Source organism: Asterias amurensis, chromosome 17, assembly GCF_032118995.1.
Source record: "Asterias amurensis chromosome 17, ASM3211899v1".
Classification (NCBI taxonomy): Eukaryota; Metazoa; Echinodermata; class Asteroidea; order Forcipulatida; family Asteriidae; genus Asterias; species Asterias amurensis.
The window spans coordinates 17,464,268-17,491,179 of NC_092664.1; the positions used below are offsets into that span (position 1 = coordinate 17,464,268).

At 36.7% G+C, this 26,912-nt stretch overlaps 3 protein-coding genes across 3 annotated transcripts in view; 1 reads left to right on the plus strand and 2 right to left on the minus strand.

Annotated features, from left to right (window-relative positions):
* Positions 1 to 22: 22 nt before the first annotated feature.
* On the minus strand, positions 23 to 4,565 carry LOC139949465 (large ribosomal subunit protein uL5). Its single transcript, XM_071947813.1, has 5 exons — positions 4,526 to 4,565; positions 3,223 to 3,382; positions 1,791 to 1,897; positions 1,027 to 1,269; positions 23 to 230 (listed from the first exon to the last, which is right to left on the minus strand). Exons 1-5 carry the CDS (start codon positions 4,529 to 4,531, stop codon positions 201 to 203), a joined length of 546 nt encoding a protein of 181 aa, XP_071803914.1. The 5' UTR covers positions 4,532 to 4,565; the 3' UTR covers positions 23 to 200.
* A 230-nt stretch (positions 4,566 to 4,795) lies between these two features.
* On the plus strand, positions 4,796 to 21,733 carry LOC139949468 (dynein regulatory complex protein 1-like). The gene is made up of 17 exons (XM_071947816.1): positions 4,796 to 4,993; positions 7,036 to 7,126; positions 7,467 to 7,579; positions 8,320 to 8,503; positions 8,832 to 8,969; positions 10,639 to 10,848; positions 11,247 to 11,386; positions 12,082 to 12,216; positions 12,567 to 12,716; positions 13,225 to 13,471; positions 13,883 to 13,972; positions 16,128 to 16,274; positions 16,883 to 17,008; positions 17,832 to 18,001; positions 18,598 to 18,654; positions 19,264 to 19,359; positions 19,788 to 21,733. Exons 1-17 carry the CDS (start codon positions 4,860 to 4,862, stop codon positions 19,948 to 19,950), a joined length of 2,391 nt encoding a protein of 796 aa, XP_071803917.1. The 5' UTR covers positions 4,796 to 4,859; the 3' UTR covers positions 19,951 to 21,733.
* Positions 21,734 to 22,327: 594 nt separating this feature from the next.
* The window catches only part of LOC139949467 (E3 ubiquitin-protein ligase RNF19A-like), a 33,145-nt gene continuing 28,560 nt past the window's right edge, over positions 22,328 to 26,912 (minus strand). Inside the window, exon 10 of the mRNA XM_071947815.1 lies at positions 22,328 to 26,910. Within this exon, the coding sequence (XP_071803916.1) occupies positions 26,231 to 26,910 (680 nt within the window). The 3' untranslated portion in view covers positions 22,328 to 26,230. The remainder of the gene's footprint in view (positions 26,911 to 26,912) is intronic.

Below are 26,912 nucleotides of genomic sequence, written 5' to 3' on the forward strand. Positions count from 1 at the left end.
CTTCACACAAAAACAAAACGAGTTGACTGTCAACTGGCTACAAGTTGCATTTATTGTCAAATCGAAGCAGAAGTCATTACACTGTTAACTTATTAATGGTTGGTTTTATACAAATGTCCCCTTCCTGTGTGATGTAGAATGTAGGTCTAGTCTGGTACCTAGCAGTGTGCTACCTTGATCATGGTGATAATGTTATGTGTTTACTTTCCTGGGAGAAGGATACCATCGTACTGAAAGAAAAAAAACAAGGTGAAATTAATTACAGATTGAGCAAATTTTACAAAACCCAAGCTTTAGGCATATCTGAAGTTGTGGCTACTGCTTGGGCTACAACTGTTGGTAAGGGTGTTGATACTTCAAGCATGATGACACAACACTATAACTGTAGCCCTAGCTGTAACTGACAATTCAGACACAATTCAGACCTTTATGCCATAGACCTTATTTATCACAAATACCATTGCGCAAGCTCAGACTGTTGAATAAGGTGCATTGTGGGATGGACATGGATCAAATTTACTCACCAGCTAGACCACAATGCACCTAATTCCAAGCTTTACGCCCGCGCCCCAGTATTTGCAAAAAGGTCAATGGCACCAGAGTTGTGAGGACTTATTAAGTGGCATATTAACATAATTCTACAGAGATTTAGTCCATGTTCCTCAATTATAGACTGCAAATGGATCTGTTAAACCTATCTTTATTTTTCTTCACACATTAAATTAAAGTACCAGGGCAGGCATGTATGCTTTGTTTTTGAAAGGGTCAAGGGAACCAAGGCATTTTCTCCTTGGTAAAGAAAGGGCAAACCATGAAGAAATTGTCAAATTTCTACTGGCACTTTTCAAGGTCACAAAGGCAATGCCAGGGGGCATGGAGGCAATCACCTTTGTTGCCTCCAGTAAGTATTATTAGGCCTGCAAGGGTGGTTATAAAAATTTGGAAATAACAGTGAAAATAAAATAATGAAAACAAAGAGAGGGAGAGGGAAAACAAACAAAAACAAAAGAAAGAAAAGAGGCCAACCTTCTGTTGGAACCACTTCATGGCTTCTTCCTTGTCGACTCGATGCTTAGCTCCGACACGTCCCTGCTTGCGTCTCTTGTGTCTAACGTTGAATCCTGGTCGTCCAAGCACTACGTAGAAGTCCATACCGTAGATACCAATGCTAGGGTCATACTTGATACCAAGATCAATGTGTTCCTGGATGCCAAAACCAAAGTTGCCAGTACGGGAGAAATTGCCCTTCCTCAACTCGTACTCACGCACCTGATGTAAGAAAAGATAATTCTTAATAAACTATTTGGTCTGGTAAGAAAAGAGAAATCATCAGAAAGGATGCAGAATCTTGAAAGTCAAGCCAATATTACGAAACTCAAACATTCACAAAGAAGATTTACGATTGGACAGCTGTGGGCCTAATAGTGACCAGGTACACACTTTGTGCTTCTCCTTAAACAAAAATAGCTCTCTGATGAACAAAGTTTGCCTACATTAGCCCAAAAACTTTGTCTAGTCCAAGATTGTTGATCATTTTCAAAACATCCAGCAAAGTTTGCCTGAACTGAAGCTTTTGAACAATCATGACGACGTGTTGAAATGAAAAGCTCATCTAACAGGCCTTGGACTTCACTCTAGTAAAGGGAACTTTATGAGGGAAATGTGAATTTGTATTCAAGTTTTTAAAGGGCACCACAGCAAAAGCACAGGGCACCACAGCAAAAGCACAGGGCACCAGCACCACAGCAATAGCTGTGGGTGCCATGGGTCAATTCAAGGCTTGATCTTACCTTAAGTCCCTTCTCTAGGATCTCTTCAGCCTTGGAGCCTCTGACGGTGCAGTGAACGGCAATCTTCTCATTCCTACGGATACCGAAAGATCTCACGGTGTAACGGGCTGAAATAAAAGGATATAGCAGGAAGAGTTATGTCAAAGAAGACAAGATTCATAGGCAACTTGGAGTCTACACTACTGTCTATGCATGAAAAACAATATGGGAGTAGCGAAGAGACATTTTTATCCCTAGAAAATTTATGAAAACTCAAGACCTTAGACTTGGCTGTTGAAGAGGCACAGCAGTATTCCCTTGATAAGGGGTACTTCAATGAGGAAAAGTAAATTTGTATTGGAACTTTGCAAAGGCCAGAAATTGCCTTTTTTTCTTTGTTAATTGCCTCATGTGATATTTTCAAGTATGATAGAGTTCAGGAAACTCGAACCATCAACAAAACGTTAGTTCACCCGTTTTGAAATTACCATCAATCACAACTCATAAATTGGACCACAGTACAGAATGCCATGCTGCAAGTCCTGTGGGAAACTCACAAACCTTATTCTGTTGAGGAGAATCTATACTTGCTTTTATTTGTTTGATCTTTTTGTCATAATTTAGTTTATTTATTTTCCAATATTATCTTACTCAGGCACAAAGATAAAACGGTTTAAAGCACAAGTAATTTAAAGCTTAACAACTTACATGAACCCAGTTATAAAAGAAGTATGTAATGTTTCTCCTCAAAAGTAACACTGATACCACGAAGAGACATCAGTGGGTTGCACGAGGAGAGTTTATTATAGCACATTATTCATTAAAACAGGATCACAATCACAAATATATCATGGCCTGAACCAATGTGCAAAAACAAAGTATCAATGAAACAGTTAATGTTAGATTCCGTTTGTTTGTTTTTTTAGATGATTTTCCCATCAGGGAAACTCAACAAACTCCTTATTGGGAAAAACGCCAAGCTGGCATTTTCATAAACACTGCTTTTACGTTTCAAGATGATCAGAGCATACTGATTGAAATGCTCAGCTAGCTGACACACCACTTGCTCTTTTTAGAACCAAAACTCCTAAGAGATTACATAGAGTAAATGTCACCATTAAGCCCAGTTAATACTTCATGCAAATGTCAAGCAAATGTTTACATCAACACTCAATATTCACAGTGAATCTTTCCCAAAGAGGTGAGCACATCAAAGGCACAGGGCACAACTGCAAAGGAGAAATGTTTGGGACGCTAGGTGGCAGCAGACTTACCAGGTAAATCCATTGTTCTTGGTAATTTGCGCATGCTCAGAACCACGCAAACAATGGAACTTTACCTGGTTAGTCTGCTGCCACCTACCTAATGTTTCAAGGTCTCCTAGCCGTGGGCTATTTCGAGGCATGCCTTTGCATGAAGTAAGAACCAGACTTTTATTTCAAGATCCACAAACCTTTTGAGAAGACAGGGGTCTGTCCAGTCAGTTGTTCCAGAACCTTAGCAGCTCTAGTCAGTCTATCACCGCTCTCACCAACGCAGATATTCAGGCATAGTTTGCGAATGCGCAGCTCACGCATCACATTCTGCTTCTCCTTCTTCTCCTCACCTTGAGTCTGAATTCAAAACAAATTCAAACTGTTAATTAAAGTGAATTTTGTTCCTATCCAATACTTTTCAATAATCATACCAAAATAACCTGAACTGAAGAAACAACTTTATCTGTAAATTTATTTATTTCAATTGGGTTGCCAAATTGAAATAAAGTCATGTTTTTATTGCAGGAAATGCCTAATATGGATTTTGACCCATCTGAGAAAGCCATCAGTTAAATATACACTGCCTTTTCATTCAAGAGTGGTCTGTTCTTTTGTGACTGAAAATTAATTGTGCCATATTTGTGTGTTGGGCGCAACCTTTTCAGTTTTTTTTGCAAACTCCGTTTCTTTGCATGAAAATTTGCCCAGAATAGCTCCAGCGCAAAATTTGAACACCGCACGTTTCTTTGTCGTTCAACCATAATTCTTCCTACTTGTTGTGTGCATCTCGTTTTGATTTTTGTCCAAAGATTATGACAACAAATTGCTGCTGTTTACCCCATGAAAAATACAGTTCATTTCAATTTCGTGCCACGCAGACGACTCACAATTTTTGATCGTGTGACCTGTGGGTGGGCGGATTTAATTACAAATTCTGTGCGCGCAAATACTTTAAATTGGCTTCCGCATATAAGAAAAGGATTTCAAAGATTGCGCCCAACATCTGCAATCCAAAATTGTCTTCAATAATGATAGAAAGTTTGAACAGCAGACATGATTTTAAAAAACGTAAAAAAATTAATAAAATTAAAAATAAATACAGCCCTCCTTTCCCTCTCTAGCCTACGACAAACAATATCCCTGCTATTGCTATTCCCTTGTCCTAAAATCCCATATATGATAAAATGAAGCTATATTTATATTATTTACAAGTAACGTATCAAGTCGTTTTATTATAAGGAAGATCCATGTGATATCAAAATAAAAATAAGAGCTCATCCACATATGAAGTACACAGACAAGCAGCCAAAATGGTTACGTTCAAAACGTAGTAAAATACACAATAATGAAGAGTCACTACATCAACATTGAAACAAAAATAACAGATATATATCGATGGAATATGGTGTGTTCTTTCTAGCTTTTCATTTTTCCTATAGAACTTGACAAAATGTAGATTATGATAGATTTATTTTCCGTAGTTTTCCAAACTTTACTCACCGCCATGTTGGCTGTGCAAAAGAACGCATTGCATGCTGGGAAATTTATATTTCGACATTAGGCTTTTAACACATATAAAAACAAGGAATATATCGCAAGTATTTACATATAAATATAAACATTTACATACAATATTTATAATTTTCGCAAAATATTAAATATAAGTGCATTAAACACAGCAAATAATTTAAAATGATTTGTTAATAATTTGATAAAATGTTAAATTTTTATAAAGAGGCTGTCATGTAAACATACATAATTCACGTTAGCAACCTGAGGAATTAGAGTTTTGGGCACGGAAAGTGAATTCCGATTGTTTATTCCAAGACATTTTATGATAATTGAGTTAAAAATGAACGGTCACGATGAGGAAGAAGATACCGGCCCCTCGGTTGACTCCACGGACCCCGAAGAGCGTATTGCTGCACGCAGAATCAGGATATCAAAACGTGTGGAAATGGCAAGAAGGTGAGAAAACTTGTCACAATTCTTGAGATTGTTCATCATTCATGTTGTTGATGATAGAGGGCGCTGTTTAATGCCTAATGGCTCTTCTTTTATTCAAAATCTTTCTTCATAAATTAAGTCCATATAATGTTGCTTACATATTAATTAATAATGCACAACATGAAAAAATAATGCAATTTGAGTATTTTTACATAAAATAAAATTTAAAATCTAATTTTCTTATTCAAAAAGAGAAGCGTGTTTTTACAACTCACATCAGTCGTCAGATTTTTCCACGTCTACTCTAGACGAAGGCCGTGTCCGTTTGGACATGGCCTACGATTGAGAAGTTGAAATAACACTCACTACTCTGCTCTCCTGCTCTGGACTGATGATTCATCTCAGCCACTAGTATCAGTATCACTTGAATTTGACGCATTGACCATAATAGAGGGCGCTTTTTCCAGACACAGACAGCTAGCTAGGGCTCTATGCGTAGGCAGGGTTTGACTTAACATGTGCTACGCTGGTTGCTGTCGGTTGGCAATGACCACTACCTGGCGATGCTGACAAGCACGAAAGAAAATAAAGTCACTTCGACCTGTACAATAATCTAAATGCTCCATAATTTATATGAAAATAAAGTCACTTGGACCTGTACAATAATCTAAATGCTCCATAATTTATATGAAAATTTCATACCGGACCTCCCTTTTTCTTTTCATAAAGTGGCTGTCTAAAATGTAGTTGCGATAACGTAACCCTCCTGCCGACGGCGGAGCCGGAGGGTTACGAGTCACTTCAATCAAAAAAGGGCGAAATGGTCAAACACGTACAATTTCAACAGCTAGTCAACAGATTTGCTCAATTTTTACCACTTTCGAAAATCATGACATAAATTCTATGAACACGACCTTAATCCTCAATATCTAATGAATAACATTCAACACACTATTGAGAAAGTATTTTGAAATAAAGTATAAAAACTTACCAGATCCCGGAGTGAAACAGTCACAAATTTCCCAGGTTCTATTTTGAACCTGTCGCTTCGCCATTTTGTGACTTCCCGATGTTCATTGCTGTTGGACTAAACCATTCTGTAAAAGGGGTGTTATAAGGCAGCGCGGCAGTGCGTGTGCGCTGTCCGTTTACTATGCCCGGTGTTCACTCACTTAAAGCACTGCCGCACTGCAGCACCCCTTGTAACACCCCTTTTACAGAATGGTTTAGTCAAACTCGGCTGCGGCTCGGTCGGCAGGTCGTCAATTCAATTGGCTGGTACCTGCGGTTGGGTTCAGCGCTTGGGGTCAGCGCATGGTAACCAGCGACAGGTTCAAAAATAGAACCTGGGAAATTTGTGACTGTTTCGCTCCCGGAATCTGGTAAGTTTTTGTCCTTTTTTTCAAAATATTTTCTCAATTGTGTTTTTGAATGTTATTCATTAGACATTGAGGATTAAAGCCATTGGACCCTTTCGGTACAGAAAAAAAAAAAAAAGTTCACAGATTTACAAATAATTTACAGGGTTTACAGAAGGTAATGGTGAAAGACTTCTCTTGAAATATTAGTCCATGAAATGCTTTACTTTTTGAGAAAACGGTAAAACAATATAAATTCTCGTTAACGAGAATTACGGATTTGTTATTAACACATGTCATGACACGGCGAAACGCGCGAAAACAGGAGTGGGTTTTCCCGTTATTTTCTCCCGACTCCGATGTCCGATTGAGCCTAAATTTCCACAGGATTGTTATTTTATATATAAGTTGTGATACACGAAGTGTGGGACTTGGACAATACTGTTTACCGAAAGTGTATAATGGCTTTAAGTTCGTGTTCATAGAATTTGTGTCATTATTTTTTAAAGTGGTAAAAAATGAGCAAATCTGTTGACTAAAATATTTCGCCGTTTTTCGATTGAAGTGACTCGTAACCCTCCGGCTACGTTATCGCAACTATCTAAAATGTTACCATTATTGTTCATTTTCATTCACTCTTTTTTACTCAACCAAAAACAGTGTTACAATTTAATAGATGCCCATTATCTTTTCTTGTATCTTTAGGGAAGCAATGGGAGAAGATCCCAACTCCTTAAAGAAAGAAGACAAGGAAGAACAGAGCAAGAGCAAACGTCAAATAGAAGATAGTAGACAGGTAAGATAAGGATCAGATGAAGATGACTGATTTGTGAGTTAGTAGAATAAAGTCTTGTAAAATGACTTGCTTTAGTTTAGTCACAAGTTACATTTGAATTCCTCATACTATTGTGACAGTTGCTATCTCAAATGGTTTGGGGTTTGCTTCTGTATAGCAACCTCCAGATGAGCAAACCCTGGTACCATTGTGCCACACACATTTTATCTTATTTTTTGTATTTTTCCCCGTTAAATGTCATCTAAAAAGGATTGTCAAAGATATCTACCACAGATTGCCTCTTGAGATTTATTCAATATTCACAGTGACAACTAGAATATTTGTTCTGTTTTTATCTTAGCGTCTGACGAAACTAAAGACAGATGGTACGGAGCTAGTGTCCAATGTAAGAGTAGCAGCGGATGCAAGAGAGGCACACAGACGGACAGATGAAGAAGAAATACAAAGACAAAGGTAACCTTGACAACAGCAGAGATTTTGAACAAAGAGCTATTCAAATAGCTTTATTCCACATACTGCAACTTTTTGAAACCCCTTGCCTGGTGCCTCCATCCTACGATCTAGAACGATTTAAGAGGAATATCAATTACTACCTTCAGCTTTGCTGAGTTATTTTTATCTTAAATGTTGTATTCCCTTAGTATAGAGACTGGCTTTTAGCCTTGTGGGCAAACGTACAAAATAAGCACAAAAAAAGCAGGGGCTTCTTACATGTCTTATTAGGGTTTGAGGAAAGTACTTGAAACAAAATTGACTCAATAGAAAGAAAAGACAGTACTCTTTGTTAACCCAATTCACCTGACCTAACTCAAAAGTCTTGGCAGCGCCATTTTAGGAGTCAGTTCCCTTGTGTAGAGGAATAAAAAGGACTCACAATGCCTCCATCTTATCTTAAAGCAAAGATTCAACTGAAGATTCATAATACTTTTTGTAATGATAAAAAAAGCATGACACTTGGCTTTCAGTACAGGGGTCAATTTCACAAAGATAGTTCTAACTTAGGCATAGTCCTAGGAGTTATTGAAAACTTAAGGCTAGTCTTAAATTAGGTCGAGCAAATCAAACTAACTCGCGATAAGACATAGTCGTAACTCTTTGTGAAATCAACCCCAGGCATAGAACAACAAAAGCAACAAAATGCATTATGGCTGTGCAAGGTTTTTCTGAGCTGTTTTTTATCTTCATGTTTTCAGGAATGAGAAGCTTGAAGCAGAGGCTAAGGCAGGTCTAGAACGCTTTGAAGAGATCACTAAGAAATGGGAACAAGCCAACACACGAGATCTTCCAATGGAACTTCATGATTTACTGAAACAACAAAAGTCTCTCTCCGAGGCCATGATTGATGAAAAGAATAAACTTATTAACGACTTCCAGATGGTAAGATTCATTAACAGAATAATGAAGAATTCATTTCTTGAAAACCTTGACAAATTCTATCATTTTTTATTTGGGATAAGAGAACAATCAAAGGGTCCTCTCATCCCAAGTTTGGTTAACTTACATGTACATCTATGGTAATTAGGCACCATACCAATTATTGTGTTGAAATATTCAAGACAATTAAATTTCATAAAATGAAGGCACAATTTTTATCTATTATCCACTTTCTACAAGTGCCCTTTCTTTACACTGTGTTTACCTATAGAAGTGAAATAAGACTTCCATTTGTGATTTGTTGTGGTGCTTGGTTTGTTTCTTGTCTCAGGAATTGAAGAGTAAAGATGACCAGTATGTCAAGGACTTGAAGAAAGAAGCTGAAGACATTGATCTTATGATTGATAGAATGGAAGAGCAGATTAAGAACTTGACTAAGGCTTATCGAGATGAGCTCACTCAGATTGAGGTAATCATTAACATTCTCAATCTGAATTATATTAACATTCTCAATCTGAATTATATTAACATTCTCAATCTGAATTATATTAGCATTCTTAATCTGAATTATATAGTCAGCAAAACATCCCAATGCAAACATCGCACCAACTTTTTGTAGAGAAGGCAATGAAGAACTTCTAGTTTTAGATGTATGAAAAAAACCTATAGGGAAAACCCTCACAGTCAGGTACACGTAGGGACTGATTAACCCCAATCCACATGCAAGGCTCTGGTCCGGGTATCGAACCGGGGTCCACAGAGGTGAAAGGCAGTGACAGAAACCACTGAGCCAACCTGACTATCCATGTAATCCACTATTCTTTATCACAGGAAATCCTACTGATTTGTTTGTAAGCATTAATCAAGATGATTTTACCCTAACTTTGGTGATGGTAGATTGTGTGTTAAAATCTTAGCCAGGCTGGATGGTTATGTCCATCAACAAGCTAGAATATTGCAGGCCATTAAAGTCACCTGGAAGTGGTATTTTTTCATAATAAAGCTTTTGTCACTAATATATGTGTTTTGATGAGTGGAATGTGAATAAACAGTTAACTAAGGTTTTAAACAATCAGTTCTTTTGTTATTTACAAATTTAAGAGTAGACCCCGACCCGAGAGGGCGCTGTTCATGACGTCAATCGAGGCAGACTTTGCCTGTAATGCGTAGAGTAAACACAATTGCAAAGTACATGTACGGACCAAGTCGTGAGTTTGTACGTTTCAAAAAAAATTTTTTCCAGCAATGCCGACCAGGTGTATTGCTGCTGAATGCAGAAAAACACTTTTTGAAATGTACCAACTCACGACTTGGACGTACATGTACTTTGCACGTGTGTTTACTATACGCATTGCAGGCAAAGTCTGCCTCGATTGACGTCACAAAAGGGGTAGGCGGAGTCAGCCCCCAAAACAACTTTATATATTTTTTAAACATATAAATCGTGACAAACAATTTCTAAAAAAATTGTTTTATTGTTCGTAAGCATATACTCTTATGTTTGAAAGAAAAAAAATTCTATTTCCAGGTGACTTTAAAGCCATTGGACACTTTCTGAACAGAACAAAAAATTAAAAGTTCAGGTTTACAAATAACAGGGTTTACAGAAGGTAATGGTGAAACACTTCTCTTGAAACAATATACCATAAAATGCTTTACTTTTTGAGAAAACATTAAAACAAACATCAATTCTCGATATCAAGAATAACGGTTTTCCCGTTATTTTTTCCCGACTCCGATGACCAAGTGAGCCTAAATTTTCACAGGTTATACACGAAGTGTGGGCCTTTGGACAATACTGTTTACCAATGTTGTGCGATTGCTTTAAAGTGCGCAGTTTTGTTCCTTCACACAATATTTATTAAGCAACATTCTTGCGGGCCTTTCTCTATGATTCTTGTTACCAGGCATGCAACCTCTCCTCGGATGAGCTGATTTCCTCTTTTTTTTAATCTCAGTTTTACCATTCAAAATTGAAAAATACTATACAAAATCATTGACGTTTTGTTATTTCCTCTTTTTTGGTGAAGTTACAGTTGCATGCCTGTTAGTTACGTTGATACAGCTTTCTGTTTCTCCTTGAAGACACTGTGTTGCTTTTGTTTAAGACATTTTATTGCTTTCCTTTTGGAATTCAGAAATCATTTGAGACTGAGAGATTTGAACTCCTTGAAGGTAACCGGCGTAAATGGGATCAATCCATGATTGGACGTGGTGATCAAGAATTGGAATACATGAAACAGAGAGAAAGACGAGTTGAAGAATTTGAGAAACAACTTCAACATCTACGGATACAAGACGCTGATGAGTACAATATGGTGAAGATTAAACTGGAGACCGATGTACAGGTACAAGCATTTATCAATATAGAATACACTCATGCATTCAGGGAATCATTTGGAGGAATTAGGGTTCCAATGGAGGTACTTTAATACCTTGATTGTTGATCATTATGATTATATCAACATTGTCAGAAGAGGGGTCCCATCAAGGTCTACACCTCAAATGCCCCTTTTGAGAGTTTGTCTAAGTGCTTTAAACGAGTTGTTCCATTGTGGTTTACAAATATGTATTTATCAGATCATTTATTCTCATAAAGTGACTTTCCCATGGGGCTACCAAACCCTCCTTAGATCAACATTCCAGTTCAGATTGCACTTTTTAAATTTTGATGACATAATTAACAAAGCATGAACGATAGCTTATTATCATAAGTTGATTACAAATTGGTGTTTGTTTTGACCAGGTTTTAGAGCAGCAGCTTCAGCAAATGAAGGCAACCTATCAACTGAATCAAGAAAAACTGGAGTACAACTTTCAAGTCTTAAAGAAACGGGATGAAGAAAACACCATCACAAAGTCACAGCAGAAGCGCAAGATTACTAGGTCAGTGTGCGGCAACTGTCTTTGTTTTATTAATTTTGTGTTTTTACTCATATACACCGATGTGTGTTAGCACTGTATACTCAGTACTTATAGTTCTGTGAAAAAAAATCACAAGCATATTATACTCGAGTGGGATAGGAACCCACAACCTTTACATCTAGAACAGTATCATACCAACTAGACCATCGAAATTGCCCAGTAGTTAGAGGCAGTACAAATCCTATGTTTTAGCAGCGGGTACTGCAAACAATTTAATATCTTCGTTATGTTTTTGTTTTCTTGTGACTATTGGACTAGTTTCTAAAAACTTGGCTGAGTGGTATTTTTCTTTATACTTTTTTAAGATAAGACAAAGGCTACACATGGCGGAAAAATACTATGTAACTAAGGTTTGTGGTGACACCATGTAAGAAATCTCTTTTGAGTAGTGGTGGCTCTGAGAAAAGCCAGTTTCTGCTCCTTGTTTCGATCAGTGTGCCCTGACTGTCTTCTGGAGAATGCTGGATTCTGCTGTGTGTTTGTGAGCTTATGTACAGTTGGCTGTGTTTCAGTGTTGAGTGGGTTTTCTGTAGCTTATTATTACTTCTCTTAACTATGATTTTTAGTCCACCCTTGGACTGTAGCCTAAAACTTCAATTGGTTTCTCATTTCTAATCTGATCTATACATTCTAAATGTCTGCTTTTCTCATTACAGACTTCAAGATGTGATGAACAATCTGAAGGTAAAGTTGGCCAAACAGGAGAAGCAATATCGAGAGGAAAACCAGGGACTAGCGGACGATTATAAACGCATCACAGAGCAGTTTAAAGAATTACAAAAGAAATCAAAGTAAGGAAGAGCTTGTATATTGGATTTTGTGGTAACACAATGTGTGTATATCTAAGTTGCTGTGTGGATTTTATTCCTTGAGAACTTGTCTTGCTATTTATTCTACTGCCTCGGAGTAGCTTTTGAATTTAGGAGACTGCTTAGTTCTGATCGAGGGGATTTCTCGTTATTAACCTTAAGGAAGAGCTTGATTATGAAGTAATGGATAGTTCTTTTTTTGAACTGGTTTAATTTTGAGATTTGTTTGTTTTTACCCCAGGTCACAATTCAAAATGAATTATCTCATGAATCAGACAATTCATCATGTTATTAGTTTGCTTTGTATTATTTACTTTCTTTGTTTTTATCAGACACTTTCAAGCAACCGATACAAGAAAGTTTCATGACATTTGGTGCATGAATGAGGACCAGGTCAAGATGCTGGCAACAAGTTGCTTAGAACAAGATCGTATCATCACTGAACAACAACTGGGTCTACAGTGGAAAGCGCCGGATAATATGTAAGCAAAGAAAACTCCTAAAAATAAATATGAAAGAAACATAACTAGTAATTTTGTATTGATGTACCATGAAATTGGGGCCTAGTATGACGGCACGAACACAATTGGTAATTGGCAAAGATCAGTATTCTCACTTGGTATATCCCAACATATGCATAAATTGACAAATTGTTGAAAATTTAGTTTCAATTGGTTATCGTAGTTGCAAGAAATAAATAAAATAAAAACACCCTTGTTGCACAAGTTTGAGGACTTTCAGATGCCTGAGAAAGGTTTGAGATCTGAATTTTTGTCTTAGATTCAAATATTTTTGTGAGAAATTACCTCTTCCCCAAAAACTACATTGCTTCATAGGGAGCCATGTCTCACAAAGTTTTAAACTATTAACAGCTCTCCATTGTTCGTTACCAAGTAAGTTTTTATGCTATAAAAACATAATTATTTTGAGTAAATACCAAACGTGTCCAGTTCTTTTAAGTTTTAAACCTTTTGAGTCTGATATTAACAGGTGGTTCTTGGACAATGATGGACCAATCATCAGCAAGAAGAGTCAAGAGAAAACGACTGTCACCTCTGCCCATGAAGTGTTAAAAGAAATAATGTCAACAGATGGCAGCGTGAAGGAAGATGAAGGGAGTGAGAATGGTTCAAGGAACAGCCAAGATGTGACTGGAGATGAAGAAGATGTTGTGGAGAAACCTAAAGTATCTGTGAAGACGATAAAAAGAGTCTTGGAATTACTGTGTGATGAATCAGTGAGTAGTTTCAGTTCAAGTAAAGGGAAACTGACTGGGTAAATTGTTGGAATTACTGTGTGATGAATCAGTGAGTAGTTTCAGTTTGAGTAATAATCCACAAGGGAAACTGACTGGGTACGTTTGAATAATTTGGAGTTGAACAAAGAAGAAAAACTGACTACAGCGGAACTTGAAACAATGATCTTCAGCACTGTACTAACTGAGCTATCTAGCCCTATGTTGGTGGTCTCCCTATTATGTCAAAAGGTATCCATTATTTTTTGCTTAGTAACAGATTATCTGCTAAGCAGCTCTCTTTATGTGATGTATTCAATTTTATATCTATTTTCAGTACTTCTCAAATGAAGTGTATTAATATTTGATATGTACATGAGTGAATTAATAATTTCTTGTCTTCATTTATTGCAGGGTTTCTTAGTAGAATCCAAACTAAACACACTCCTGGCTCCACTAGAGAAAGATGAACGAAGTCTAATGAAACTAGATGCCATCTTTGGGGTAAGATATCTTCATTCCATGTCACTTTGGGTAATGTTAGCGTTAAGTGCAGGGTTTCTTAGTAGAATCCAAACTAAACACACTCCTGGCTCCACTAGAGAAAGATGAACGAAGTCTAATGAAACTAGATGCCATCTTTGGGGTAAGATATCTTCATTCCATGTCACTTTGGGTAATGTTAGCGTTAAGTGCAGGGTTTCTTAGTAGAATCCAAACTAAACACACTCCTGGCTCCACTAGAGAAAGATGAACGAAGTCTAATGAAACTAGATGCCATCTTTGGGGTAAGATATCTTCATTCCATGTCACTTTGGGTAATGTTAGCGTTAAGTGCAGGGTTTCTTAGTAGAATCCAAACTAAACACACTCCTGGCTCCACTAGAGAAAGATGAACGAAGTCTAATGAAACTAGATGCCATCTTTGGGGTAAGATATCTTTATTCCTTGTCACTTTGGGTAACGTTAGCGTTAAGTGCAAGTATCTTGCTCAAGAATACATGTGTTAAGACTGGGACTCAAACCCCCACCCTGCTGATCAGAAACACTAGAGCTTGAGTCCAATGCACTTGACCACAACACGCCTGCACATACACATTATAACTTGGAGACAGTAACTATAATCTCCAATGATATCATTTCTTTCCTCCACACATACACATTATAACTTGGAGACAGTAACTATAATCTCCAATGATATCATTTCTTTCCTCCGCACATACACATTATAACTTGGAGACAGTAACTATAATCTCCAATGATATCCTTTCTTTCCTCCGCACATACACATTATAACTTGGAGACAGTAACTATAATCTCCAATGGTATCATTTCTTTCCTCCCCACATACACATTATAACTTGGAGACAGTAACTATAATCTCCAATGGTATCATTTCTTTCCTCCACACATACACATTATAACTTTGTGACAGTAACTATAATCTCCAACATTGTCCAATGGTATCATTTCTTTCCTCCCCACATACACATTATAACTTGGAGATAGTAACTATAATCTCCAATGGTATCATTTCTTTCCTCCGCACATACACAGTATAACTTGGAGACAGTAACTATAATCTCCAATGGTATCATTTCTTTCCTCCACACATACACATTATAACTTGGAGACAGTAACTATAATCTCCAACATTGTCCAATGGTATCATTTCTTTCCTCCCCACATACACATTATAACTTGGAGATAGTAACTATAATCTCCAATGGTATCATTTCTTTCCTCCGCACATACACAGTATAACTTGGAGACAGTAACTATAATCTCCAATGGTATCATTTCTTTCCTCCACACATACACATTATAACTTGGAGACAGTAACTATAATCTCCAACATTGTCCAATGGTATCATTTCTTTCCTCCCCACATACACATTATAACTTGGAGATAGTAACTATAATCTCCAATGGTATCATTTCTTTCCTCCGCACATACACAGTATAACTTGGAGACAGTAACTATAATCTCCAATGGTATCATTTCTTTCCTCCACACATACACATTATAACTTGGAGACAGTAACTATAATCTCCCATGGTATCATTTCTTTCCTCCGCACATACACATTATAACTTGGAGACAGTAACTATAATCTCCAATGATATCATTTCTTTCCTCCACACATACACATTATAACTTGGAGACAGTAACTATAATCTCCAATGATATCATTTCTTTCCTCCCCACATACACATTATAACTTGGAGACAGTAACTATAACCTCCAATGGTATCATTTCTTTCCTCCCCACATACACATTATAACTTGGAGATAGTAACTATAATCTCCAATGATATCATTTCTTTCCTCCACACATACACATTATAACTTGGAGACAGTAACTATAATCTCCAATGATATCATTTCTTTCCTCCGCACATACACATTATAACTTGGAGACAGTAACTATAATCTCCAATGGTATCATTTCTTTCCTCCACACATACACATTATAACTTGGAGACAGTAACTATAATCTCCAATGGTATCATTTCTTCCCTCCACACATACACATTATAACTTGGAGACAGTAACTATAATCTCCAATGATATCATTTCTTTCCTCCACACAGGCACATTATAACTTGGAGACAGTAACTATAATCTCCAATGATATCATTTCTTTCCTCCGTACAGGCTTTAGGTGTAGACACTGAGGAAGATGTACATAAATTGACAACTTACTTCATTATGCATCAACAAGCTACTGAAGTCACTAATGCTGAGACGGCTGCTAATGAGGAAATGCTGGATGCACCATTCACTGTGGATACAGATAAACAGGTATGTTGTTGTTCTCTCCTTAAAGCGTTACTGCTGTCCTGGAGATGGTGGGTTGTAATTATGTATCTGTTCAGGATGAGCTTGTGTTGTTAGAGTGTTGCTTCTCAGATGGTGTTGTTGTCAATTGTTTATCCTTCTTTCTTTTTATTTTCTCAAATAATAATGAACTTGTGGCATGCTTTGTTTCTCTTTCAAGATATTTGCAAGAAAACATAATTTAGAAAAATAATATTAGGGATCTGGCTGGTTAAGTGGTTTCTTTGGATGCCTTTTACCTCGGTGGACTCCAGTTCAAATCCTACCTTAGATCTCATATGGATTGGGTTTTCATCCACAGCTCATTAAATATTTCTTCTCATTTCCTATTCATCATTAGACTAATATTGCACTGTTGGATGTTTGGTGAGGGGGTCGGATTGGTTTCATGATTTCACTAATATTGCATTGTTGGATGGTTTGTGAGGGGGTCGGATTGATTTCATGATTTCACTGTTTAATTTTTTTAGTCATCTCTTTATTGAATTAAACGTTATTTTATTTTATTGTTCCTGCTCATATCAAGTAATCCTGGTACAATGGTGTTAATTATTAAGAACTCTTTTCTTCAGATGACAGTTGCAGTAGATGGCGTTGCAGATCCCCAGGGTATGACACAACACAGAGCATCACAGGTGACACAACCCAAAGCACAAGGGATGAGGCAGGCACCAGATGGGTCTGAGACTGGAGAACAGGTAGTTGCTGTAGAATGTCTTTATAATAATCTAACAGTCTTATACCGGGCATGGTTAGGTATTGCTTAAATGGCTCATTCCTTACCACTTGCTACTTAACCGTGATTTTTATTTTTTTTAAAAGCTTGAAATAGAAAGGGAAGAACAAGATAAAAAGTGAGCTACATGTACCTCATGTTTCAAGTGTATGAATCTAAGCTGCCAATGGGTGATCAAGAATCCTGTTATGAAATGTGGGCCCATGGCTCGATTTCACACAAAAAACTGCAATTCACTCTAAATTCCTATTAAAGGGAAGGTACACGTTTGGTAATTACTCAAAACAAGTATTAACTTAAAAACTGACTTGGTAACGAGCATTGGAGAGCTGTTGATAGTATAAAACATTGTGAGAAACGGCTCCCTCTGAAGTGGCATAGATTTTGAGAAAGAGGTAATTTCTCACTAAAATAATAAAAGACCTCTAGCCAGAAGTCTTTTATTCCTATCCGAAAGCACACAAATTCGTCCAACAAGGGTGTTTTTTCTCTCATCATTTTTTCGCAACTTCGATGACCAATTGAGCTCAAATTTTCATTAGCTTGTTATTCTGTGCTTGTGTTGGGATACACCAAGTGCTAAGACTGGTCTTTGACAATTACCAATGTGTTCAGTGCCTTTTAGTAAGCAAAGTGCGATGTCACAATACAAATCACTAAGGCAAAATGACAACTCATCTTAAGATGATTCCTAGCGCTTTGTGAAATCTGCTTAAGTATATTCTTACAATTGTGTGTTTGTCAAGTTGTAATCCAAGATGTATGTTGTCTTGAATTGTTTCTAGGATGAGTTTGCTGAAGGAGATGAAGCTGAGATATTACATGTAACTGGACGTCTTGAAGATGCTGCTGGTTCTATACGTTCAACACGATCTGATGCAACTGAACTTATTCATCCTAATGATGTAGTTAAAGCTATCAGGCACTTTGTTGATCAGAACACTAAACCAACTAAGTAAGTATCAAAATGAAAACATCGGCCCAATTTCTTAAAGCTGTTTCAGAAATAACTGCTTGGCAAATTTCTTTGCTAAGCAAAAATTGAGTGGGGCACAGTCACAACAACATAAACTTAATGTAGTTTGGCTGGTAATAACCTGTTCTCTTCTCTGCTTAGCAAGTTTTTTGCTTACAAGCTTTATAAAATTGGACCCTGATTAGTTATCACACAAGCACGAGCGAGGTACAGAAATATACAGTAATGGCATTTCTCTGTCCCATATCCAAAGAAGCCAAAGGCCAAGGTGGGTATGGGATGCAGAGGCACTTTGTTTTTTCTGTATTCCATGTGGGCATGTTTTATTACGGATTTAGCTTGTAGAACAGCATGATAGAACAGGGTTTGATGCGGACCCTACTAAATAAGTTCATATCACACTCTTGTTGTTTAACCAACTGGAATCGAGTTTGCTTGAAGTTAAACGTGTTTGTCACACTATGCACTTGTATTTGTATCAAGCTTGGAATACCAATGGAGATGCCTCACCCTAAACACACTTGAAGATTTCAAACTAACTTTGCTCATTTTTGTCATGACTTTCTTTTTTGTAGAGAAAAAGTGAAGTTTCAGACGTTCCGAATCATCTCAGGAGAGGAAAGAGATGACAGGTGAGCTCAGAAAATAAAAGAAGAAAACAAAATAGACACATCTTGAAGATGTTGATATTACCAAAGGCTGGCAGGACCAGTGAGCGTTGCTTCATTTATCAAGTCTTGAGGTGTAATTTTTTAACTTTGGAAAAAATTCTGCTATTGTCTTTTATTTGTTTTTGAGTATTTTACCCCTTTATATTGCCTTTGATGAGTGTGCATTACTTATCTGTAATACGCAATGTTGTAAGTTTGAAACAATTTGTCTGCTTTTATCTTGCCTTGTTTTTCTACACAGAGCTTTGAGTCTGTTTTGCGGCAAACACTGGGCTTTATAAGTTTTATTAATATTATTATTATTATTATTATTATTATTATTATTATTATTATTATTATTATTATTATTATTATTATTATTATTATTATTATTATTATTATTATTATTATTATTATTATTATTATTATTATTATTATTATTATTATTATTATTATTATTATTATTATTATTATTATTATTATTATGGTACTATTTAAAACTGCAGAGCCTTTGATGGAATCACACCATGAGTTAAATTACTGTAATGAGTTCTGTCATGTTTGTACGTTTTTTGTTTTTATTGTTTGTAGTGAGGATGCAGAGTTCTGGGCAAGCTTCCCATCGGTTCTCTCTGGGAAACAGGAGAAAGTATGGAGAGCTCTCGTAGATGGATTGGAAAAATACAGGTAATAAATCTCTCTATTTGGAGAAAGTTTTACTACAAACTTTTAATAATCATTCAGATAGATAATTGTATTATAATTGAACACATCTTAAATTAATGGCTGCTTTATGGGCGTAAGTTTTGCATCAGGGATAAAGAATTATACAAGTAGTTTGTTTTTTTGGTGTAAGGGTAAAAACAAATTATATGCTTAATGGACCGTCTGCACCTGATGTCATTTGAGTAGGGCACCCTCGGCTTTAGCTCATCACTGCCCAAGCTGTGTGCTGCACTTTCAAAGATGTGCATTGTCATTGTTGCATCAATGTTTTACCTCTAAGATGTACTTGTATTTGTTGTGTTGTCATTTAGCCTCCGAGAAAGACTAAATATTTTGTAGGAGTTTAAATCCTTTTAAATCTGTTTCCAATTTGTTTCTTTTCTTGACAGTGATGTCCTGAATCAACGTTCTAAGCTGATCACAGAAACAGACTCTCTCCGTCAGCAGAATGCAGAATTGAGAATGCTTCTTCATCAGTACATTAATTCCAAAGTCAATCAGGAGCTAGAGATTCCTCCAACTAGAGTACTAAATCTTGATGTACCACAATAATCTTAGTACCTTCCAGCAGACCTTCTAGGACCCACACTCTTCTAGAGTACTAAATCTTGATGTACCACAGCAATCTTAGTACTTTCTAGCAGATCATCTAGGACTAACACTCTGGGTTTACGTGAATAATGTGTTGGGTTACAGTTTATATCATGGTCTAAACACCAATGGGACTCACTCTGATTGTATCAGGGTACTGTTCCATACAACAGGTGAAGCAAGCGCCCAACAGGCAGCTCAGTGCTCTAAACTCCCAAGGGAGCTGAGAAACATTAATGGGATTAATTGGCCCTATGACCAGGGCACTAATGTAAAGCGCATTGATACGGTTATTGTGAAATGCACTATATAAGAATTTGTTATTATTATTATTATCAAGCGGTGAGCTTCAGAAGTTATTTTGGACACCATGGCCCAATTTAATGGCAGTGCTAACCACAGAATTATGTTCTTACAGTGCCATGAAATGAGCCATAAACACAGAATTCCGCAGTTTCAGTTTCATGAAATTGGACCCAGTTCTCCCACCTTAATCCTCATGTGTTTTATATTGTTTGGCTTGTTTATACTATCAATTGATCATGCCCAATTTCATGGCTCTGCTTACCGTAAGCAAAGAATGGGTGTTGCGGAAGCAGGGAATTCCAGGCTTACTTCACGGATTAGCAGGGAATTTTTGCTTGTGTGCGTGTGTACTCCACGTTACTAGGCATTCTTTGCTGACACAGCTAGCGCAGAATTTGGGGGTTGCACAGTAAGTTGGTAAGCACAGAATTCAGCAGTAAGCAGAGCCATGAAAGCGGGCTCTGCTCTAATTCCACCTGTTTGATACATTATCCAGATTTTATATGTACATACTATATCTGATGTAAATAGAGTAACATGTATACAAATATGCCGTCCTGTTTGACACTTTGTAGTTGTAAAGTAAAATACTTTTAACTGGGAAATACATGTTCTTGTTATCAGTGTATAATTTTAAGCAAACATTTTGTTTGATGTTAATACAGCTTGTGTTGTAAACCTTGCACTTGCATACAAAGGAAATGATGTACATTGTAGTGAACTTATTCTTCTCATTGTTATATTTTTATATATTTCTGGTGTTGAAACCAAGGATGCCTCGTAAGTTTACTTCAAAAACTTGAAAACAAATATTCATGGCATTATTATGAATGTAGACCAAATCATAAAAGATGAGTCATAGGATTTTTAGATTGATATTTGAATTCAATGTATCTCTTCCCAAACAACAAAAGGATATTGGCATCATTAAACAAAGTATCGCACCCGTTTTATATAATGGTACAATGTTTTAAATATTGCAAATAATAAATTTTTGTTATTCAAAATAAATTTGAGATTATGACTTTAGCTTCTCTTTCATGTTACTCTATGCCTTAATAGTCAGAGCCCACATTTACATGATGAGAACTGGCACTCATCAATGCTATAGAACACAGGGGACATGACAATGGTGGTTTCAGCGAGACTCAAAAGACAACTTAGACAGTTGTCTTTTAGACAGTGGAAGATGCATACAAGTAGATTGAAAACAGTTTTTAAAACTGTTGTACTTCCCTGGAGGACTCCAGAGCCAATTTAAAAAAGCACTTGGGTTCATCTTAAGATGACCTGTCAGTATTACCATAGAAATTTGTATTGTGACATCACACTTTGCTTTTTAGCAACTACGATTGATTTGCAGTAAAGATCAACCTTAGTTGGAAGAAGTTTTCAGTGTCCAAATTTAAAATAAATATGACTAAAAACAGAAATCAAAGACACAGCAACTCCTGGTTATAACACTGCGCTTGTTTTTGCTTGTTTTTTTTAATGTGCTTAACATACAGTAACACATTATGCAAATTACAAATAACCTGTATAAAGCAAAACAGTTAAATGACAACGTAAAGAATAAGCAAACAAAAAATTGGATTTTAAAGCAAAAAACTAAATTTACAAATAAATGTCAACTGAAATTAATTTACAAAAAAATAGAGCACTGGATATAGACAATATTAACTATAAAGTGGTTATAAGCTTACCACAGCATCATAGAATGGGTAAATAAATTACACATAAATACATGGAGAATTATAAACATCGATTCATTTTTGAAATACAAAATAAAGGCATTTTTGTGCAGGAACAAAATATATAAAAAGGAAAGCATTTTAGTTGTCTGCAGGTTGTTTGTGCTATGCTTTGACCCTCGACCTTTTCAATGTGAATCAAACATAATTTAGAACTTCTCCTTTTTGGTTAAAAGAAAATAATATCCAAAAGATGTTGTCATATTCAGATAGATATTGAGCCAGGATCGGCTGGAATTAAGAAAAATATTTATTATAAAGTTCCTGCAATATTTGTTAAGAAAGCTACGTAACTATGTAAAGATATCGAGTTTCTAAAACTGTCATTGCATGAAGTACATCTCACAATGTCAACAATTTATCAAATATAGAGGGCAGTTTTTGTGATAAATGGGAATCTTTCTCTTAAATTGCAGATTTCTTAGTTCTCTACCATTGTTTAGGTCCAAATCAACATTTTCTGTTGATCGGCTGAATCAGATTGGTCAATTTGTACGTATCCAAATCTATTTCTCAGCTACAGTTTTCAAACCTTGGTACAGTTCCACAGAGATGTTTACCCCAGAATTCTGCACCTATTGCACCCTGTATTTCCATGGCTCGATGCAAGGCATAAAAGAAGAAGTGAAATACTGTACACACAGAAAAGGGCTTCCTTTGTGTTTCTTTTCATGTTAATATTTGTCAGCAGTTATAAACAGAAACCAATATAAATAGTCTGCCTTAAATGAATTTAGTCTAGCCTTGAAATCTAGACCTTTTGCCAACTATTGTTGACCTTCCGCTGGGTCATTGAACTCACTCAATTCTCACCACAGAATGTACACATAAAGAACAAATAAAAGCTTTCTCAGCACTATTTATCAACATAAAAACTACTTTTTGTACAACTATTTTTACAATCATACAGTACTGTGTTATTAACATCAAGGGGTTGTCTTTAAGAAGTTAATTTACATCATATTTAATGTCACCATTTTATAATCTGGTCTTTTGTTTGTACATGAAGCATAGCATCAGAAGCATAGCTTCCACTATAGGCAAATATATTACAAAAAACCCATTGTCATTGAATTGAACCGAAGGTTACAAATTATGATGGATTTGGCATTTAATGCTTAATCTTTATTCAGGTTAAGAACCTACTTTTGCTGAACATAACAATACAAGCAAAATGCACCCACATTGCAAAAGATAGAGACCTTATGACATCGGGGAAAACATTTACATGTCTAAACCTCACGTCAAAATGGTGCTAAAAGACATTTGTTTTGATACTCTAGAGTTAAATTTAAAACACATGGTCTTTACATTTCAAAGAGGAATTAGTGTGCGGTCCAAAGGTCTTGATTGAATATCAGGACAAAGAAAAATGACATCATTGGTTTTCCAAAAACTAAACTGGACAGATTTCAAAATACAGTTGCATTTTACATCTTTTAAACATGAGGTTAAAGACTTGCATTAATCGTAAGGACCCTACCTATTGACAAATGAGTGCATCACCAAACTGAATTTGACCTTGGGAACCCCCCTTTAAGGTCCACAGCTTTCATGCGCCACGAAGTAACCCATAGCACCCACAGCAATTACCATGGCGACCTGTTCCTTTTGCTTTGTTGCCCTGTGCAAGGTTCCAATACAAAGTTATAACTACCTCGTACAGGTGCCCCTTACCAGAGGGAAGTTGCTGTGCCCCTTCAAGAGCCACGTTCAAGGCCTGGAAACCTGTCCACTCAGAAGACAATTTGTCAAGGTTTACGATCAAACCCATGCAAGCCACACCTTCAATTAGAATTCCATGCATTTGGGTTGGGTCACAGCTCCAGCAAATCCTGAAAAAGTACCTACTATATTTGGCATTATCCTGATATAAAAATACACATTGCATTGAGCCAGCAATGGACACTAGAAAACTGTTCATGCACAAATACATTGTATAAAGACATGTACGGAGACAATAACACCAACACGTACACTAACAATCACAAATGCTGGGCTTTTTCAAACCTCAACTCGAGCTCCAGTTTGGGCTTAAGCTCTGGTTTTGGGCTCCATCATCAATTATGGAACAGTGTACGATTTGCACACAGTGTTTGCAACATCAAATGAAGCCCAGAGCGGAGCCTATTTGGAAAAAGCCGCAGTAAATTAACATTCAATTAGTTGCCAACCTATGGGTCAAGTTTAATTTATTTGTACAGTAATAAGTCAAGGCACAAGACTTTCTTGTGGGATAAGGTAATGAGGAAGTCAATTGAGTTTGTATTTAAATAGTACACTTGATGTCTTATAATAAGGAGAAGGTACAACAAGAGTCAACACTTCAAACAAAGTCTATCCTAGTCACTCGTTGTTCCATCCAGTAGAAACTCCAACTAACAGAAGGTTTCCAGAGAAAAAATATCAATCATTTTCCAAACAAAATGGAAATGTTTTGGACGGAATGTTAATCTCAGGATGGTTGATATTTGTAGCAGTAAGTCATGCTGACCGGCAGATTTAACATGAGTTATTTTGTAACTCGGTTGTTGAGTTGCTGTACCTTTTCTTTATAAAGACGATATTTACAAAAGTAAGTTTAGACCTTCATCACACTGCTAACTTCTTTGTCATGTTCCCTGCGTTCACTAGCAACAATGAATACAAAATATCATTGTACTGCAACGGGACACCAGACTATAATGCCTCCCAGCCTCATTCTGGTTACAATGGCCCTTATCAAAACCACAGTTTCATTCAACTTGGGCTCCTTATTCAAACCTAGGCCCAATTTCATGGCTCTGTTTGACGTAAGCAAAGAATTGGCTCTTACAGACTGACAGAAGCAGGAAACTCAGCGCTTACGTCAAACGAATTTCGCGGGTTAGCAATTAATTTTGCTTACAAGTGCACGAGCATACTCCACATTACTAGACTTTCTTTGCTTACACGGATAGCACAGAAATTTGGCACTTGCACAATAAGCGATGAATGGTGATAGTAAGCATGGCATTCAGTGGTAAGCAGAGCCGTGAAATTGGGCCATGTCTGGTGTCTAAGACAGAGCCAAAGTAATAGCTTAAGCCATAGTTGCCAAAACAGCCATTGATTGAAATGAGAGAATTTTACAAAATGGCTACACCATGCTGTGACCATCATGGCCTTGTTCCCTGTACACCAAGTCACAATTATAGTTCTGAGTGTCATTACTTAGACTACTTTTCTGTTCCAGCCTCTGTATGACATGAATGAGAGATTCACAAGATGGCCGCTGCATGAGTTAGGTCTACAACAATTAATTTATACAACATTTACAATGATAAATATACTGTCACTTTTACTATAAAAACAAAAAAATATACAAAATTATAATTCATTTAAAGAAATTAACATTTGATTATTGTTGTTACACCTATACAAGTTTGTTCTACTCTGTGACACTCATAATAGTAAAAGGTAGCAGGATCCGAGTACTTAGCGACTATTAGCAGCATTACCCCTCGGATACAAAATACATTCCAAAAGATGCTTAGCAAAGTTAGCATCTCTAAAGATACATTTCAGAAGATGCTTAGCAAAGTTAGCATCTCTAAAGATACATTTCAGAAGATGCTTAGCAAAGTTAGCATCTCTAAAGATACATTTCAGAAGATGCTTAGCAAAGTTAGCATCTCTAAAGATACATTTCAGAAAATGCTTAGCAAAGTTAGCATCTCTAAAGATACATTTCAGAAGATGCTTAGCAAAGTTAGCATCTCTACAGATTGATCCTTCTACATCATTCAAATGATAAAGGCACTTTACTAACTTTTAACATGGAAGAGGTGTTTTTCAGGGTTGTGCAGGGGTAATGTTACATCATGTTTTGAATCCATGCTTTGACGGCTCAGGGAAAATGTCTGGATGTCTTCATAAAGACCAAATTGACTTTAAGAGAACTGCTAGAAAAATTAACTTGAAGATGGGTTTTACCCATAACACAGACCTAATGGTCTACATCAAACAATTAAGTACATGGCTTGGCTTTGTAGCCAGGGGAAACTCTGCTAATAAGATGAAAGGTTTTATAGATTCATAAAGGTACTGGGCAGTAGTTTGTACAAAGCACCCAGATTTATCTCAAGTTGAGTTGTTTCATATTGCCATAGTAATTTGCATTACTCTTGCATGATCCAGAATGAATCTACAACCTACAGATACATTTATAGATCTGTTGATCTAACACCAACATTAAGAGAAGGCATACTTCTTGGGCTATCCAATGTGGTAAGATGAGAAGTTCTATCACTGTCTAGACGTAGGGACTGAGGTCGATCAACTTCAACCTCTGTTAAAGAAACGGCTGGTTGCAGTTCACCCAGCTGATGGAGCTGAGATGAAGACGATTCAAAAATCTCTCCTGAGCAACTTTTACTTTTCAAGTCTACACTTTGAGATGTAGAGGCAGAGAAGTTCCCTTCACAGCTACACTCTGATGGGCATTCACTATCTGCAATCACTGCGCTTAACTCTGAGTTGATTGAATCGTTGATGCTGACTGTATCCATGTTACTGCATGGTGCTTCAGAGATTCTATCGCTGATTTTGACGCTATTCTTCTTGCCACTACGACTTCTACTCTTTGTATTCTTGGTTTTACGCATGACGCTAGTTGGATTGATGGTACTAACACTGCTCTTTAATTCCCAGATATCTTCACTCGGTCCATTGCGTCTTTCCTCTTGAGTGCCATTGACACCTGTAGGACTACTAGATGTGTGAGTCGGTATGCTGTGCTCTGCACTGCTGTTACTCCCACTGCTTAATCTAGATTTGTAACCAGGTCTCTCAATGTCCAGCTGTACTTCCAGAGAGTCATTCCCGAGTGAAGTAATGTTGTTTTCT